Genomic DNA, 18,844 nt, shown 5'->3' with positions numbered 1-18,844 from the left:
GCGGTCCCTTACCTTGACTTTAACATTGGGGTGTTTCCCGGAGCAAGGTGGCGGACGCTACATTTACTTAACAGGTCTCTCCCTGAGTAAGATGGCGGATACTGCCATGACTTAACATTGGGGTGCCTCCCGGAGCAAGATGGTGGACGCTGCTTTGAAAACATTGGGTGCCTCCCTGAGTAAGATGGCGGACGGTGCATTGACAACAGTGTGCCTCCCTGAGTAAGATGGCGGACGCTACATTGACAAGTGTGCATCCCTGAGTAATATGGCGGACGCTAAATTGACTTCACATTGTGTGCCTCCCTTAGTAATATGGCGGACGCTAAATTGACTTCACATTGGATGCGTCCCTGAGTAAGATGGCGGACGCTCCATTGACTTAACATTGTGTGCCTCCCTTAGTAATATGGCGGACGCTGCCTACAATTGACGTGATTGGCGAGCATCCCCCCCCCCATCAGCGCCTCCGTGTTGAGCACGGAAGCTGCTCCCCGCTCTGTGCGCACGCTGCGGCCGTCTCGTCTCTTTTATTTTAGTTTTTTTTTCCACCTCTGGGCTAAAGGACCTCTGTGACTTCGCCGTGAAGGTAACAACAACACGCGGTCTCCCGTCCACGCACAACGACAAAGATCTCCCCCCCCCACCTTGTCTATATATTTACAGCATGGCCTACGACAAACTCGGGGACAATTACCGTGCAGTACTTTCACCACCACATACACAGATATACCCCGTGTAGCCTTAACAGACTGTTGGGGATAGAGCTGTTACATTGCTTATGGCTTTATTTTGATGATTTCGAAAAGTTGTTTGGTATTGGCCATGTGTGTTTGTTGTAGTACGGAGTTAGAATGATGCCTTTAATCTAAGTTGTCTTGTGGTTGTTGTTGTTTGACTTGCATCCCACTGGGATTTTTGCACAGCGTTGGTGTACGGTGCTTTTTTTCTGGAAGACTGCAGTTTTTTCCTGGATTTTTCTGTTTGCGTAGTCACTTTAAGATGTTTTCTTGTTCATGTTTTTGTTTGTTGCGGTGGCACCCGATTCAAGAGCCGAATGGCTCCCGAGTGGCGATGTTGACACACACCGCACCAGGTACCCATTTAAGGCTGAGTCGACCTAGGTACAGGGCCATCAACAGGTTCCCTATTTAAACGGCTGTACAGAGCCACACGAGGGAGCTGGTAGGGACGTTGGGTTGCTCGGTCAATGGCCAGGATCAACGACGGCGACTGAGGGCGGGCACAAGCCGGTGTGAGTAGGTTAAACGTTGAGCTTTATAAGGGCACCACGGGGTGACCAGCCCCTCCCCACCCAGCCCCACCCCTCCCACCCCCCACCCAGCCCCACCCCTCCCACCCCCCACCCAGCCCCACCCCTCCCACCCCCACCCAGCCCCACCCCTCCCACCCCCACCCAGCCCCACCCAGCCCCCACCCAGCCCCACCCTCTTCACCCAGCCCCTCCCCACCCAGTCCCTCCCCACCCATCACCTCCCCACCCAGCCCCTCCCCACACTCCCCTCTCCACCCAGCCCCACCCCTCCCATTTTTGGATGCACGACGGACGGACACAATAATCCCCTGTGGGCTGGTGTAACCAGGAGGTTCCTACCAGTATAAACAGAGACATGTGGAGACACGTTGAGTGGTCCGGGTAACAGACATCGAGGCGTATCAGACAACGGTGAACGAACAGTGATCCCAGCCCCAGGATTTCAAGTCTAACTCCACTTTCCCTCACATTAACAAAGTCACTTCCGTGCCCTCTTTTAGGAGGCCGCTTTCCTATCTTACAGTTACATACTAATCTCTCACATTAACACTTCTTTATAACCCTTGACCTATATTCATTTCAAACCTTTTAAAACAGTCTGCATCAGCAGCAGACCATGCTTTCCCAACTGATGATGGACGCTTGTGTTGCGCCCGAAACGTCGTGATTTATTTTGTTGTATTTTCTACCTACGTGACTTTACCGAAAGAACCAAAGAGTATGGATTCCTGCGTTCACGAAAGCTTCAAATCAAGATTCTAACTCCACTTACCTTGGGACAGCGATCCAGGGTCCCAGTGTGAACATGAACCGGTGTTACATGGTGTGGTGACTTCTAGAAATCTCAGTTTAACTACCTTGCAACGATGATCCAGTGTGATAGGGAGCAGGGGATCCCAGGAGTATAAACACAGAGCACCCATTCGCTTGGTTAAACATTTGGGATAAACGGTAGGGGGCCGTCCATAAATGACGTCACGCACCTGGGGGGGGGGAGGGTCTGACTTTTTGTGACGCCGTGTGACAAAAGGGGGGGGGGGGTCAAAAATCGTCCAAAATCGCGTGACGTCATTTATGGACGGACCCTAGGCTGAGGCTATGGGGTTGTCAGGCGAGGCGCTCTTAGGTAACCACTGCGTGATCCTAGTGGCTCTCAGCTGTGTGGCCGGGTGACAACGCGACTCGCCTTTGCTGGTGATCGTCAGCTTCGTGCGACCCCGATGCCTGGCTCAGCTTAGTGCCAACCCCTTTGCGCTGGCGACAACGTGACTCACCCTGGCAGAGTCCGTCCAGCCCTGCATTGCACGCATCTGTGACCTGTCACCTGATGTGGGTTAACTCTCCAACAAATCGGTGTGCTGAATTAGTAACGAATTGGCATGGTTTTTATTGACGTGACAAACCTTACCAATTGGCTGTGGGTAGTGGTGGGTTTAACGACACATTTATATTTACGCCATCTAAACGAAAAAAAACTCTTATGGATAATATTGGGCACGAAAGCCTACAGTGTTCAACTTGGCTTGGAGTTCACGGCCTTCGTGCACAAAGGGCCTTTTCTCTGCGAGTCGTGCCCTTGCACCCTGGGGCTGTTCTCGTGCTGTGCCCTGGCAATTTGTGTTCTCTAGAGTGAGGAACAAAAAGATCTGGGACGAGAATTCTGTGGACTGGCATGGGAGGTGGCATACGATATGTGTGGGCGTGTTGTGAAAATTAGCTGTTTTTTTTTCTTCACATCGTTGCCCTGATGCACCTTGCAATTCATGATTAGGAATTCCCTACCGGCACTCGATAAGTTTAGTTGTGGTTTTTGGTGTTAATAGAGAGGTGTTATTTTGCATCCGAAGCTTGGTCATCGTATTTCATCCGGGATGAGCATGGGAGGGAACCATGAGTGGATATGGTGGAATTTAAGGGGGAAGATCAACGCTTTCTGCCACATAGCTGTTACAGTTACCAAATCTCTCAATTCGTATCCCGTATGTTTTTACGGCTGTGATGTGACTTTGGGAAACAGAATGAACTTACTCAGACGTAACACCAAGTCTACATTCTGGCCTTAAACGGGCATCTTATGCTTGTTTCCTAAACCTTTTCAGCCTCCAAGAGCTCGTCACCAACAGGGCGACCATGCTGAACATGTGGGGTCGCCTCCTGCTGATGCCCACGCAGCTGGTCCTGCGCATGCAGTCAGTGTGCGTGCGGGGTATCCTCTTTGCCCTGGCGCTGCTCGCAGCGTACCTGGCCTTGCTCCGCATGGCGTGGGGCACACTGAAACACCCGCGTGCGGCGCTCAAGAGGCCCCACGTGCGCACCCAGCCGCCGCCCTGCCTCTCTGACAGCACCTTGGGCGAGCACTCCTTTCTGCGGGTCCGGGTGAGAATTTTTTTGGGGGGTAGTGTGGGGTTGCAGGGGGGTGTGGATAGGACTTTTGCTTCAGAGTTTGTCTGCTTGGAACAACTAATAAACAAGAGGACCTCGTAGGCATTGTTCGGGAATGTGAACACACATGTTTTCATAATAAGTCATAATAATGTTTTTTTTATTAGATCCTGTGAATATAAATGTGCTGTTAACGCTGCATGTTAAATATGTTTTCTTTATACTGTTCAAACAATCCTAAGATTGCTTTTATTTAACTTACAATACAATGCAATATAATTTGAGTTTACAAAGCTTTTGAATGTGACCTCGCCAAGACGCTGTACAATAAATCAAAACCTGTACCTTGTCAGCTTGTGGGCGAAGACAAAGGATGTTATTCTTGCTTCACAGGAATTGGGAATATTAAGCAGAGATGTGGGACCTGGAAAATATAATTTCAGTGCCGGTAAAGACATTTGGACAGATGGAAACAGCCATGGGTAGAAGAGATGTAGAAAAGCTTGAGCATGAAACCTAAGGCGTCGCGCTGCGTATTGTAATGGACACGTGGGTTTTTTTAGTTGGCCCTTGCTGCTGTGCTTGTGTGCCAGGAGTCGGGAATGCGGTTCCATTACGTGATGGCTGGTGACAGAAACAAGCCTCTCATGCTGCTGCTGCATGGCTTCCCCGAGTTCTGGTGAGGCGTAGTTGCGTACGGAACGACGCTCAGAGCTTTTCAACCCGAGTCGCTGGAAGACCATGTTTGAGTTCTCAATCGACCAGACTTTTGTCTGAACCGTAATGTGTCCAACCACCACACTGCAGGCCACGACACATCTCTTTCTGGTTCTATCCTCGCACCGCTCAACTTTGGAATTCCCCATCATCATGTTTCAATTTGAGAAATGTGTTACGCTCTTACGTACTGAATTTCTTACATTGCTGTTTGTTGCTGGCAGTTTGTGGTTTTGGCCCTGTACTCAGCAACTGGGTTTAAACAAGTATAACCCGTAAAAACAAAGTTTTTCACTATAAATCCTTTATATGCGTGTTCAATGGGCCACAACCCAGCCCACATTGGTCTTTAAAACGGGCGGCTAGAGTCTTCTCGTCCTCTGACTTGAGATGGCTGCCACCTATGGGTCAGATGATTGCCTGCCACCATTAAGCAATTGGTAATTAAATATAAAAAAAAATCCTAAAAAGTGTCAAATTTTGGAAAAAAATTTCACGAAAAGAAATTGTCACGCACAACGAGTCTGTGTGCAAAATGTCAGCTCGATTGGATCACGGGAAGTGGGTTAAAGAACGACCGAAAGATTTGCACGGTCGTAAGCGCGCAAGCAAGCAAGCAAGTGAACTTAATATAAAGGATTTAAAAATACCACCCACCAATGGCCTCTCCCCCGCCAGATCAGTGCATAGGAGGGCACCGAGCGTGTCGGTATTCCGTCAGCATTATCGACAGCCCATGTGTAACTTTAGAAGGGAGGGCGTTTTCCAGACGTGGTAATCTGTGTGTGCTGTGAGTGTGCGGGATTTTAAAACCACCGCGTTATAGCTCTCGTTCATTTGCGGTCGCTTGAAATCCCCCACGATTAGAAATCCACGTTTTTTTGTGTGCTGCGTGGGCTCCTGTGGATTAGCTGTGGGTGTTGGCAGCAGTAGACCATAGTCTTCATTGTTAAGAGCACGACCGTCATTGTCAACTGTCTTCAATTACTGTTTAGAGTCTGGTCTTCAGGTAATACAATACCACTCACTGTCTTCCTGTCAGCTTGCGCTGGTGGGAGAGTGCTCAGCCCAAAATGGGAAGGTTGCAAGTTCAAATCTCCGCTTCGTGTTCAATAACGTTAACGGTGATTGTATTATGGAAATACCTGCCCCCACCATAGGAATGTGGAATGTCCAGTGTTGTCTAACGGTGCCCAACAGAAATGCATGTTGCCGATTAGCTTGTCTCAGCATACAGACAAATTGACTGACAATCTTACATGTCAAATTGGATGTTTAGACCTTAACTGCAGCAGCCTTAGCCATTGGTGCAGATAACACGAACAGTTATCTGCATGGTTATGCAAGGACTGCAACAACTGACCTTTGCCCTTGAATGCCACGGGCTGGTTACAGCAACCTTGGGAGTCAGGTGAGGAGCTGGTTATCACTGTTTAAATAAGTTTTCTGCAAAGTAGTTGCCTTTGGCAATGCTGGCATTTGGCACTGCTGGCGATGTCCTCTTCTGCATCAGAAGGCTTAGATATGAGTTGCTGTTGCCGAGGGAACTCAACAGAAAGTAAATCATCATAGGGAGCATAGTACTATTTACTTTTTGTTATTTTATCCAGGTAAGGCCCCACTGAGCTGTGTAGCTCTTTTTCAGAAGTGACCTGGTCACAAATGATAGCTCAACGAAGTGGCTTATGTGGACATTTATAGCAGCCAAATACTCTAAACACATGTTTCCTAATAAAAACCGGAGGGAAAAACCGAAGAGAGCACGGCGAGAACATGCAAACACCAAATATACAGGCTTTAGGGTCGGGATTGTACCCACGATCTCTAGTGTGCTGCTATTGACTCCTGCATACTTCTTTCATGGGATGGGATAACAGGTCAACCCCCCTTAATGTTTTATGACTCGAATAGTAACACATTCCTGCGGAGGTAGCTGATAGGAACGTTGGGTTGCTCGGTCAATGGCCAGGATCAACGGCGGCGTGGTGTATTCCGCAAATATGCCCGACTGTGAGGGCGGGCACAAGCCGGCGTGAGTAGGTTAAACGTTGAGTATTATAAGGGCACCACGGGGTGACCAGCACCTCCCCACCCAGCCCCACCCCTCCCACCCTCCCCACCCAGCCCCTCCCCACCCAGCCCCTCCCCACCCTCCCCTCCCCACCCAGCCCCTCCCCACCCTCCCCAGCCAGCCCCTCCCCACCCTCCCCTCCCCACCCAGCCCCTCCCTCCTCACCTAGCCCCTCCCTCCTCACCTAGCCCCTCCCTGTACGTTGGACGGACACAATAATCCCCTGTGGGCTGGTGTAACCAGGAGGTTCCTAGCAGTAATACTATATATTCATAGTTATTTATGCGAAGCATGCTTTACAATTCCAGGAGGGTTCTGCTTAGAATGTTGGACCAACTCCTGATTAGAGTATTTTTGTGCGGTGGAAGCAAATTTGGTGTCCCAGACCGAACCCACACTTAAAAAGGTGACAGCACTCAACAAAACATGAATACTGCTTCTGTGTCTTCCTGAGCACGGGTTTAATGTGGAATTCCCCCCCCCCCCATTGTCTTTTTCCCAAGTGATTACAATAACTTTGGTCAATGCAAGAATCGTGTTCATGCATTTACAAATTTTAATTGTGCCGTTTGTTGCTGCCTGCTTTACGCTTTGGGCCACGGGTCCTGTGCTCAGCAGCTGTATTTATGTAAAACAAAACAAACTGGACACGCGCAGCTCAAGAATGCCGTTGTTCATCTTCTTGGTTCTTTCGGTAAAGTCACGTGACTTTACCGAAAGAACCAAGAAGATGAATCCCTGCAGTCACGAAAGCTTTAAATCGAAATGCCGTGGTTGCCACGCTGCCGCATCCCAGGTTCTCGTGGCGACATCAGCTGCGTGAGTTCAGCCCCGACTACCGCGTGGTGGCCGTGGATCTGCGCGGATACGGCCAGTCGGATGCGCCCACACGGCACGAGGACTACAGCCTGCCGCTGCTGCTCGAAGACATTCGGTGCATCATCGAGGTTCTGGGTGGGTGCCGACAACCATTCGCCGCGAAGTGGCGGTGGACATCGCCACGGCATCCGTACCGGGCTAGGTGCACTTTGAGGCTACTGAGGTGTCGAAGGCTCGCTGGCACGGGACAGACGCGGGTGTTGTGGGTTGACCGACTGATATTATTGACAAGTGCACCACCTGTGCTTCCCATTGTGCCAACTTGCTGCATTTTAAACACCCAGCACTCCTGTACAGAAATCAGGACTGCCGATAAGTCAATCTGTAGCCTGGTGTGGATTTCACACCTGATGATGATTGCTTGTGTTGCAGTGGAAACGTCGTGAGAATTTATTGTTTTATATTTTTATTATTTTATTATTTCCCTTCTACGTGACTTTACCGATAAAACCAATAATATGAATCCCTGCAGTCACGAAAGCTTTAAATCAAAAATTGGCATTGCAATCAAAAGGCACAAAAGTGACCGTGACATTTTATAGCTCTTTGTCAATCCACTTCTGGATGAAGGCCTCCCCACGCCGTGTCTGTCTTAGGGGTTGCTTAACCACATGTAACCATGCTAGTCAGTGACGGGTGCCAGGACCAGTTCAGATATAAATGACTACTCATAGCCGTGGCAAGGCATCAGAGTCAGGTTGTCAGGTTTTTAACGTGGTACGCAAACCACTGTGCTATGACACCTCTTTATCATTTACATACAGAATAACATAAATAATTGCACGTGTATATGAAATATTTATCATTTATAATATGCATAAATAATACATAAATTATGTACAAATACAATTCGATGCATGTATTATGAGAATACGATTTGATGAATCATTACGCACCTATTTTCCACTTAGTCAGAGTGTGTTGTAAGGGGATGGTGACCAGAAGCCCCATTTACCATGCACGACTCATGTGCACGTGCCATGATCTTCGCACAGGTTTCTGGGATGAGCGTGTCAGTTCTGTCTGACTCCGCTGTTTAGCTCTGGCTGGCCGCACTCTCTGTGCATCGGTGACCCCTGCCATGCCTCCCCACCGCCAGGCTGCACGGGGTGCATTCTCGTGGGCCACGACTGGGGCGGCCTGCTGGCCTGGCGTTTCGCCATCCACTACCCGGAGATGGTGAAGAAGCTCATCATCATGAATTGTCCACACCCATCCATCGGCCTCAGTGAGTAAGAATTTTGTGTTTCGCTCTCAGTGGGGGCTTGTGTGCAAAGTGGCACATTTGGCTCGCACTAACGATATTGATGAACACAGCCACGTTTCACGTTCAAGATAATTTGTTTAATCCAGTGAGAACTCAAGTACCCAAGATAGTCTCGTATGCAACAATGACCTGGGCCAAAACACATAGCACGGTCTATCCAATTGCTGAGGGAGTGAATCCAAGAGAGGGTGGGCTCCTAGGCAGTTGACCGGACACATAAAGCTGCTGTCTCCTTGTCCATGTCCTGCTGTGTATGGCTCTCAGGCTATGCGGTGCGTCATCCTGCCCAGCTGCTCAAGTCCAGCTACATCTTCCTCTTTCAGCTGCCGTGGCTTCCCGAGTTTCTCATTCGATACGGTGACTTCCACGTAAGGCCCGGTTCTGCTTTGAACAAAGTCATGGGAGACATGGCTCATTTTTTTTTCAAACAGTTGCTGAGCGCAGTCAGTCTGGTAGACCAGACCCTCGGCATCGGCTTGCAGGAATCAATGATTGCTGTTCACAGCAAAGGTAACCGTGGTAATAGCGATAGACGAGTGATAAATAGGCGAATGCAAGTGACTGGAGTTAATTGGTGACCTTTGGATCATCGGGTCACCCCGACTGCGTTGCGTTGAATCGAGCGCAATGAGGCGGGAACTGGGTACTTCACCCCGGATATGACAGCAGTGTGTAGCTCTGGTGCAGAGAGACACTTGGCAGCTGCTCTAGAAAGCCTATTAAAGTGGTGACGAACAAGACAAAATAATCAGAATGTCTTTAGTTCGTCCAGAAAAGCCTTGCTTGGTCTGAATATTATTTTTGAGGAGGGGGAAAGTTTGGAAAATGCAATGCATAAGTGTCTAGTGTGTGGAGGGAGGAAACTGGAGGACCTCGGAGAAAATCCACATGCATGCAGGGGGTAGCACTCAAAGCTCCACACGGATGATTTGAATTCACTGTCTTTATTTAAATTTCCTGACCACCTCACAGCCCAGGTTTTGGTTTGCATTTCAGCAATGTGCCAACGTGTGAACTTTAGCTTATACATAAATATAATATTTATCAATGATATGCGAATAAAATAGCATGAACAATAAAACCCACCAGACTAATGTTTTCAGCAATACAAGTTAAAGTATGCAAACGCTGGATAGGTTTTGACTTTCTGAGTCTCATTAGCAGAGTATGGCCTGTTACCACATTCTGCTGGGTTGCCTGATGTAGGCAGGTGCTCTCTATAAACACAATATGGCCCTTGAGTCCAGTACAGCAAGATTATATATGTTGCTCTGTTGTAAAAGATTTTTGGTACTAACACGGTAGGTAAGCAGACACGGGCCTGTTTAACCACATCCCGTAGCATCTGTTGAACAGGTCCCACTAGTGACGAGACTCAGAACGTTGAAACCAGTCAAGAGTTTTAACACTGAAGCGAGTCTCCTAAGCGGATGGACCTTCACAGATGTTGCGTGAGGCTTTTAATGGGAAGAAGGCCGGCATCAGGAACAAGGAGCGTCGCTTCACCGACGAGGAGATGGAGGCATACCTCTTCACGTTCTCTCAGCCCAGAGCCATCACGGGCCCCATCAACTACTACAGGAACATCTTCAAGTGAGTGGCATTGCTATGATATAGTTGGGCCTTCAATGGATATACTGCATCCTTGGATACCCCTTCGCGTGAGATAATACATCTCAAGGCATTATCCAGATAAAAAAATGCAATTACTTAAGTAATTTTATTTTTGAAACTTGTTGTGTCAAGGGAAATAATAAAATATAACATAATACAAATTCTCACGACGTTTCGGCCATAACGCAAGTAGCCGTCCTCAGGTGAAGGAAAGACAGCGTCCTTTCCGACAGCTCTGTTCTTCATCTGAGGACGGCTGCTTGCGTTGTGGCCGAAACGTCGTGAGAATTTTTATTATGTTTTATTTTTATTATTTTATTATTTCCCTTCTACGTGACTTTACCGAAAGAACCATGAATATGAATCCCTGCAGTCGCGAAAGCTATAAATCGAAATTGTCTCGTCAATTTCAGTCGTCCCTCGTTATTCACCAACTTGCCATCCCGCGATTTTGGCCGTTCGCGAATCGCACCTGGAGATCTACATAACTGCATGGAGAGAAAGACAGTGATGAGACAAGGTGATGAGGGAGAATGCGATGTGATAAAGTGATGAGATTAAGAGATGTGTTATGACAATTTGAATGTATTTAATAGCTTATTTATGTATTTATTTAAGGTAATTAATAAAAAAATATATACGTTTTTTGCAGGCCAATATCATTATCCGCCAAGTTTGATATTCATGAGCATCTCCGTAACGTATCCCTTGCGATTAACGAGGAAATAATTATATACTGCAATCTTGCAAATAGAGTCATGTCATGAGATAACAATTAGCTTTCAAAGTTAGTGAGCAGTGCACAACCATGTGCCTTGAGAACGGCTCTGGAAGAAGATGTCGTAACGATTCATGAGGTTTGTTCAATTGTCTCTTAAACCACAAGAGGTAGTGTACACCATTACCATGCTCTGCAAAGAGTGTGACGTTTTCAATCAAAGCAAAATGTTTAGTGTCCATGTTGAGACCATCAACTTACCTCCCATGACAAACTCATTTTAAACACTTTCCTGCGGAGGGAGCTGGTAGGAGCGTTGGGTTGCTCGGTCAATGGCCAGGGTCAACGGCTGCATGGTGTATTCCGCAAATATGCCCGACTGTGAGGGCGGGCACAAGCCGGTGTGAGTAGGTTAAATGTTGAGTTTTATAAGGGCACCACGGGGTGACCAGCCCCTCCCCACCCAGCCCCACGTGGCATATTTTCAGCTTTTAGAGAAAACAACATCTTGTCAAATGTCATATAGCTCTATCAGGGCATACGGCCAAGATAAACCAACTATTGTGTTTAAGAGGCAATTTATATCATAAGTTGTGTATTGATGTAATGTTACTGAGGCCTTTCTCTAACGTGCGCAATGATCCAGTGTCTGCAATAGTTAGAAGTGGATATATATTTGTTGCGACATGACTAACAGCACAATTAAAATGTAATCGTCAAAAGAAAATCGACAACAAAATTAAAACGGTGCCACGTTGTGCACAATTAATATCTCGTCATCCTGTGCGGGAGGCTGGACCCTGTCACAAGTAATGTGGAATTTCCACCTCTAGTTCTAGGCCACCGGTGGCAATGAGTGTCTCCCCGCTGCTCCTCTGAGCAGGGAGACGTGTTCGTGCGACGTAGGAATGCCGCGTGTATTCTCCACACACCCCTCTCGCCCGCTCTCACCCAAGCTCTGCTCCGAGACGCCACGTGGAAGTGAAGTCCCCCACGCTGGTCATCTGGGGCGACGCCGATGCCTTCCTGGAGGTGGGCATGACGGAGGGCATGCAGCAGCACATTAGCGCGCCCTTCTCGCTGCGCATCGTGCCCGGCGCCAGCCACTGGGTACAGCAGGACCAGCCCGACGTGGTCAACAAGCTCATGTGGACCTTTCTCAAGGAGACCGACGACTTTTCATAAGTTGATTGCTCTGCCGCTAAGACCTCTCTGCTCAGATGTAAAACGCTCATTAAAGTGGGTGGAGTGCTAAGAAATCGGCAGGCATGTGACGACGCGTTGATTAATCGATTGTAATTGATTCTCATGCTCACGATATGTGAATCGAATCATGCGTGTGACGTTCGATTATCACGATTTCTATAAATGAAGTGGAAATAAGATGTTAACGTAATGCTAACAGAGCAGACAAAACTCTGGGAATAAGACTGGAACATTTATACAAAACAGATGGTAAAACACCAGACAAACAAGAATAGATGTTTCTATTGTATTATTTAAAATCGTGTTAAATCATCGAATCACTGCGTAGGTGCATCATTTCATACTTAGTATTGAGCCGGAAAGCACCTGGGATTAATAAAACAATCCCAAACTTATCAATCAAATAATAGAAATATTTTCACTTATGCAGTTTACTCGTGATGATGGTGGTAAAATTATTAGGGTCTGGGTGTCTGTGTACATTGCTGCCAAATGCAGGCCCTGAAAATTACACGTTTGAATTGAATCCCAGTTTTCTTTGGCTCTCGGTGGTCCAGAAATATCACCTTCGATTTAAACTGTGAGCTGCAAAGATTATTTTCCAGTGTTGTGAGTAAAGCCATATGAGCTGCGACTTAACCATTAAAAAAAACACGAGGAAAGGTCGCTTGGTGGCTTATGCCAGAGCATTCAACTGGCACTGCCTCAGATCCAATTCGCTGCCTTCGATTAAGCCCGGTTCTCAAGTGCAGGGAAGTTTATGATCTCGGCTGAATTACCAATAACTGTACAAAAAATGCATTAAATTTAGGTCTTGCACTTAAATTGGCTCTGAGAATTGAGTGTACATTATCCTGCAATAAAAAAATGTGCTCCTCGTGTCGATAAAGATGCCTGTTGAGACTTCGGTAGCAGTTTCTGTGATGTCATCTCCCATGACCCTTCTCCAACACAAAGTGATGCACTGCCCCTGTGACATTTATGAATGTAAATGTATATATAATGAACTAACACTGTTAGCACAATTTGAATATAATTGTATGTTGAACTTCTTTTGCACCATACGTAGCCAGCCGTGCTAAACGGAGATTACCGTCTACAGCAAAATCCATTTGCTGGACATGGTAATCTATGGTTGCCATACGTGCCAAAGTTGTGATTGAGCCAAGATCGGACCTGAGCCTCGGTCTCAGATTTGAGTACAAGCACCGCTCGCTCGTGATGCCTCGATTCGCCCGCGAGCGACTGCCTGCCAAAGGCTGCCACCAATTGAAGTTGATGCAGGAGCCCACTGGGCAAACTAACTGGTATGGTCACACCATCATCAGGTGTGTAATTAGAGATAGATTTACCGATACAGGCATCGGAACGGTCTTCACGAGTCCGGCGACCAAGTGAACACCTTCGGCGAGATGGCGGGATACTGCTCGGGCAAGTCTTGGAGGTCGTGTGTCTGCTTTGCAGCGTTGGCGAAGCGTAGAGTCACTTAGTGGCTTTGGCCACGATAACGCCTTGACCTTGAAAGATCGCGTGATGGCTACCGATTGGCTGCAGCACGGTGTTTCAGAGCAGCAGTCTCTCTCACGGTTGGTCCCCACTACTGGATGACCTGAATCCAACCCCGGTCAAGACTTGAACTCTCACAATCCTTCCAGTTCTGGGTCGAGAGCCGAATACGCTTATCCACGCATTTCTGTGCACATTGCCATCGTGTGGTGTGGATTGAAAAATGGCTGGTTGAAGATATGTGAGAAATTGTATTTAATGGTTTGGCTATCTTGAGTATTGTTAGAGGGCCTATTTGTGAATACTTCTGAACTATACACTTGTAGAGTTTACAAGTATTCAACGAGAGCCAGGTTGCATTTTTTTTTTCACTGAGCGAATTAGTGCTTTACCAGGATTCCCATCCCACAGCCAATTATGATTTATTAAAATGCTAAAAGTCATTGGCTAAAATGTATTTACAATCTAGTTCAAAGCATGCATCGCTGGGCTGATGCGTATGTGTGTGATGATGCCGCCCACAATAACTCAACGTGTAACTGATTCATTGACATCGGTGCCTATGTCTAGAGGCAGTAGTGATGGTCAATTACATATGCTATTTTTAGACGTTGGATCAGCCTAGCGTCAGCCTCTAGTTTCAGGGTGAAGTGTCATGTATCAGTAAACTGATGCTGCTTCACAGAATTGAGCACTTGTAGGTGACTGAAGACAAAATAAAACAAATTAGCATTTTGTGTTGATTTACGGTGGCGTTTATATATATAGAAATTGCTGTGATTTAGGATGGCTGACTAGAGCATGGGTTCTTTACTTTGTTGTTTAATAAATTAGTTCTATAGTGAATAAAATGGATTGAGTGACAGTAGGATAGATAATAATTTTGACTTTTAACGCGCCAGTATTTGCTGTTCACAAAAGAGAACAACGCAGAGGCAGAGAGAATCACGGACAAGCGGAAGGCAGCCATGTGGTCAGCTGGTATCGACAGTTGCCCAAGCCCTGCAGTCCCCTCTGTATTGAGATGTTTTCGGCCATTTCACGAGTGTTCGTATGTGGGAGTAAAACTGGAGCAATCTATAAAAATACCCACATGCTAGGGGGCAACACTATACCACACAGAAGGGATAGATAAAAACATTCTTGCGGAGGGATGTTGGGATTTCTCGGTCAATAGCCAAGGTCAACGGCGGCGTGGTGTATTCTGAAAATATGCCCGACTGTGAGGGCGGGCACAAGCCGGCGTGAGTAGGTTAAACGTTGAGTTTTATAAGGGCACCACGGGGTGAGCAGCCCCCCCCCCCATCCAGCCCCACCCCTCACCCCCCACCCAGCCCCACCCCTCACCCCCCACCCAGCCCCACCCTCCCTACCTAGCCCCTCCCCACCCTCCCCTCTCCACCCAGCCCCACCTTTCCCATTTTTGGATGCACGACGGATAGACACAATAATCCCCTGTGTGCTGGTGTAACCAGGAGGTTACTACCAGTATTAGTCCCAATGTTGCCATACCATCTGGCGAGCCATCTCAACGCCCATGAGAAGGAAATTTTTTTAACATTTGTGCGGTCCATCAACCCTCACACAGCGCTGGATTATAGGCATGCGCCAACCACCGCCGCTCAATTGAGCAGACATACTAAATGGCTTTAATATTGGCAAGAAGGTATACAGTATTGTGGCATGAGTTGTATATGCATGTGTAACATTGATTACGGCCATTAGCTGAAATGTCAACGTTATTTTTTTTGAAGTTGTGGTCATTTAACAATTCGATTTATATATTACATACTGTGTAAGCATTTGATTTCATTGATCACTAATTGCAATTTAAAATATTGCTTCCATTGTAATGATTATTAGGGAGGAGTGATTGCATAGTGGTTAGCACGCTGTGATATTGACAAAAGGGCGATAAATGTAATGGTCACTTTTATGCGTTTTTGATGACAATGCCAATGTTATGTAAATTCGCACCATGCTTCAGATTTTACCTGTCAGGAGTCATTTCTGTACGGTGTTTGCCAGGCCCTTTCAGTGCCTATTTTTAACATCGATCTCATGTTACTCGTGCAATAAATGTCCCCGTTGTCTTGTGTTTTACTCTTGGCGTGACCTTTGTTCTACCTGGCTAGGCTGAGCCTCCGTGGCCGAGCACGGGGTTATCCCTCGTGTGAGATTTGGCTGTGCAGCTGTGATGGTCCCCCACCCCCCCATCTCCGATTTCAAAGAATCGCCACGATTAATTGCCACGATTCCATTCGTGAATTGGTTCCTGTAACCCGATGGTGTATTTGCCTCGGCGTCCCAAACGGTGCCCTACATCTCTTCTCAATGATGCCAACAATGCCCTGCTTTCCTTGGGGATCCGGGATCGGTTCATTTGGCGTTCTGGTGTGGTCCAGGTTTGTGTCCTGGGTGGGTGGGGGGGGGGGTCCATGTTGCTTTTTGAGGCATCTCACTTGCAAACCCAAGGAGTCACAATTACAAATCGTGAGTCCGAATTCCAACGCCATTGAATTGGAACTCCTGTAACCTAACCAATATGGGTGCCCACGAAACGACCTAACCAATATGGACACTCGCTAAACGACCGAACCAACATGGACACCCAATAAACGACCTAAACAATATGGACACCCGATAAAACAACCTAGCCAGTCTGGACGCTCGCTAAATGACCTACCATGGACACTCGCTACACGCCCTGACCAACAAGGACACTCGCTAAACGACCTAACCAACGTGGACACCCAATAAACGACCTAAACAATATGGACACTCGCTAAGCCACCTAATTAACACGGACGCCCGCTAAATAAGCTGAAGTGTCACCGTGTGGCCAGGTGATGCAGCTGCAGTGGCACAGCGCGGTAATGGGAGTTGTGGTACTGTGCGGTGTTTTCACGGGGTAGGTCCAAGGGGGGTGGGGGGGGGGGTACTGGGAGGGTCCATGTTGCTTTTTGAGGAGTCTCACTTTCAACCTTAAGGAGTTCCAAATCAAGAGTCCCAATTCCACATAGGAGAGTCCGAATTCCAACGCCATTGAATTCGGACTCCCGAAATGCAATAGCCTAACCAACGTGGACACCCGCTAATTATTTAACCATTAATAAAAAAATATAACGTAATGTTAAAGCCTCCTATAGAATTAATGTTTAAGGTTCTCATAGTCTTCAATGTTAAAGGCTCCCATAGACTTCAATGTTAAAGGCTTCCAAAGACTTTATTATAAAGCCTCCTATAGAATGAATGTTTAAGGCTCCCATCGACTTCACTGTTTAAGGCTCCCATAGACTTCAATGTTTAAGGCTCCCGTAGACTTCAATGTTAAAGGCTTCCATAGACTTCATGCTAAAGCCTCCTATAGAATGAATGTTTAAGGTTCCCATAGACTTCAATGTTTAAGGCTCCCATAGTTCTTAAATTACCACACTGGTCAGTGCTTATTGTTGAAGGCAGGGAGTACATAAATTCGAGAGCAGAGCACTGCAGTTCAACAATGGATGGCATTGCCCTGCCCTCTGCTGTTCCCACACCACGAACTGTAACAATCTCATCAGCTACACGGCCATCAGGGAGTAAGTAATTTTCTTGGTTCTTTCGGTAAAGTAACGTAGAATGGAAATAAAAATAAAACATGATAAAATAATTCTCACGACGTTTCGGCCACAACGCAAACAGCCGTCCTCAGGTGGAGAACAGGTCTGTCTTCTCGATTTAAAGCTTTCGTGACTGCAGGGTTTCATCTTCTCGACAGACCTCTTCTCCACCTGAGGACGGCTGCTTGCGTTGTGGCCGAAACGTCGTGAGAATGATTTAATTGTTTTATTTTTATTATTTTATTATTTCCATTCTACGTGACTTTACCGAAAGAACCAAGAAGATGAATCCCTGCAGTCACGAAAGCTTTAAATCGAAATTTAGTACGTAATTTGTTTAACGCAACCAAACTCAGGACTGGTTTTGACATTCAATGTCTCATCAGCAGTCAGGCTTCGCCGGTGCGCTCAGCATATTGGTTTGGCCATGTTTGTTTGTTGTAGTACAGAGTTAGACTGATAGCCTTAATCTAAGTTGTCTTGTGGTTGTTGTTGGTTGTTTGACTTGCATCCCACTGGGATTTTTGCACACAGTGTTGGTGTACGGTGCTTTTTTTCTGCAATGTTTTGCTGTCTTTTCTTGGATTTCTGTTTGCACTTAAGTCACTTATTCACTTTAAGATGTTTTTTGTTCATGTTTTAGCTTTTTGCTTGTTGCGGTTGCACCCGATTCAAGAGCCGAATGGCTCACAGGGCTATACCAAATGCATTAACTTGAACTTGAGCACCGGCACCAGCGAAGGCGATGACGACAGCGGCCACTGCGACGGCGGCTGTGGCGCCGGCGGGGGCCCGTGAGGATTGTGAACGCGGTCGCCAGGGCCGTGACGAACGCCGAGGCCAGGAGGGCCACCGTGCACACCATGTAGCTGCAGCAGACACACTGGCTGGCGGGGGGGGGGGGCGCACGAGCCGCGGAGTCGGCGGCACGGGGGAGCGGGACGGGCGGTACGGAGCGTCAAGTCAATCCTGGCAAATTGCCGAGATCAAGGATGGTGTGAATCTGGCCATATGTAGCCCCCTGCTGTGCCTCCGCAGTTCACCATCGGGGGGGGGCCGGATCTTCCCCGTAGCCCAGCATGATGAGCGGCCCGTCGCTCAGCACGCCCCGACAACGCCGCCAACCCTGCAGGGGGCACTCTCGCAGAGCAAACGCGCCCAAGCAAAACACATTTCCCAATTAATCGCCGTTATAAATCCTGGGATTTTTTTTTTGTTACAGCATCTGTGCTGCTCAGAATCAGAACATTGATTTATGCTGGAGGAATCCGATGAGCTATGAAGCGCTTTCTTTCACAGGTGTCCAGTATTTTCACAGATGTTCGGTAGTCGCATCACGAGTCGAGGAAACGTCCCCTTGTAGCAGGGGGCGACAGACGACGGCCAAGAAGAACGACGGAGTGGTGGCCAAGGAATGGAACGCGTCCTAGGGGACATCCACCAGGGAGATGGAGCAATGAGATCAGTTCGCGTGCAGGTGCCGAGTAGATTATAACATCGCAGGATCCTGAGAGGTGGCTTCGGCTTGGGGATGCCTTCATCCATCAGTGGACTGGCAATGCTTTATGATGATAATAATAATAAGAGGACGGCTGCTTGCGTTGTG

The 18,844-nt window shown here is 47.6% G+C and overlaps 1 protein-coding gene across 2 annotated transcripts; it reads left to right on the top strand.

The window, feature by feature from the left end:
* The first annotated feature begins 457 nt into the window (after positions 1–457).
* LOC133354687 (epoxide hydrolase 4-like) lies at positions 458–15,734 on the top strand. Of its 2 annotated transcripts, none has more exons than XM_061571739.1 (8): positions 458–589; positions 3,376–3,652; positions 4,255–4,337; positions 7,243–7,400; positions 8,425–8,553; positions 8,857–8,960; positions 10,037–10,185; positions 11,881–15,734. In XM_061571739.1, exons 2-8 carry the CDS (start codon positions 3,407–3,409, stop codon positions 12,107–12,109), a joined length of 1,098 nt encoding a protein of 365 aa, XP_061427723.1. In that variant the 5' UTR covers positions 458–589; positions 3,376–3,406; the 3' UTR covers positions 12,110–15,734. The 2 variants fall into 2 exon arrangements, with proteins under 2 accessions (XP_061427723.1, XP_061427721.1); XM_061571737.1 differs by having other exon boundaries at positions 4,252–4,337.
* The last annotated feature ends 3,110 nt before the right edge of the window (positions 15,735–18,844 follow it).

The sequence above is a fragment of the Lethenteron reissneri genome, chromosome 48, assembly GCF_015708825.2.
Source record: "Lethenteron reissneri isolate LAM-NWPU_2019-01 chromosome 48, ASM1570882v1, whole genome shotgun sequence".
Lineage (NCBI taxonomy): Eukaryota > Metazoa > Chordata > Hyperoartia > Petromyzontiformes > Petromyzontidae > Lethenteron > Lethenteron reissneri.
This window is presented reverse-complemented; position numbering and strand designations above follow the sequence as displayed.

Coding starts and splice junctions, on each gene's coding strand:
- LOC133354687 (XM_061571737.1), top strand. CDS start 3,407: ATGCTGAACATGTGGGGTCGCCTCCTGCTGATGCCCACGCAGCTGGTC. Junction 8,554..8,856: donor ACACCCATCCATCGGCCTCA/GTGAGTAAGAAT, acceptor TATGGCTCTCAG/GCTATGCGGTGCGTCATCCT. Junction 10,186..11,880: donor TACTACAGGAACATCTTCAA/GTGAGTGGCATT, acceptor CTCTCACCCAAG/CTCTGCTCCGAGACGCCACG.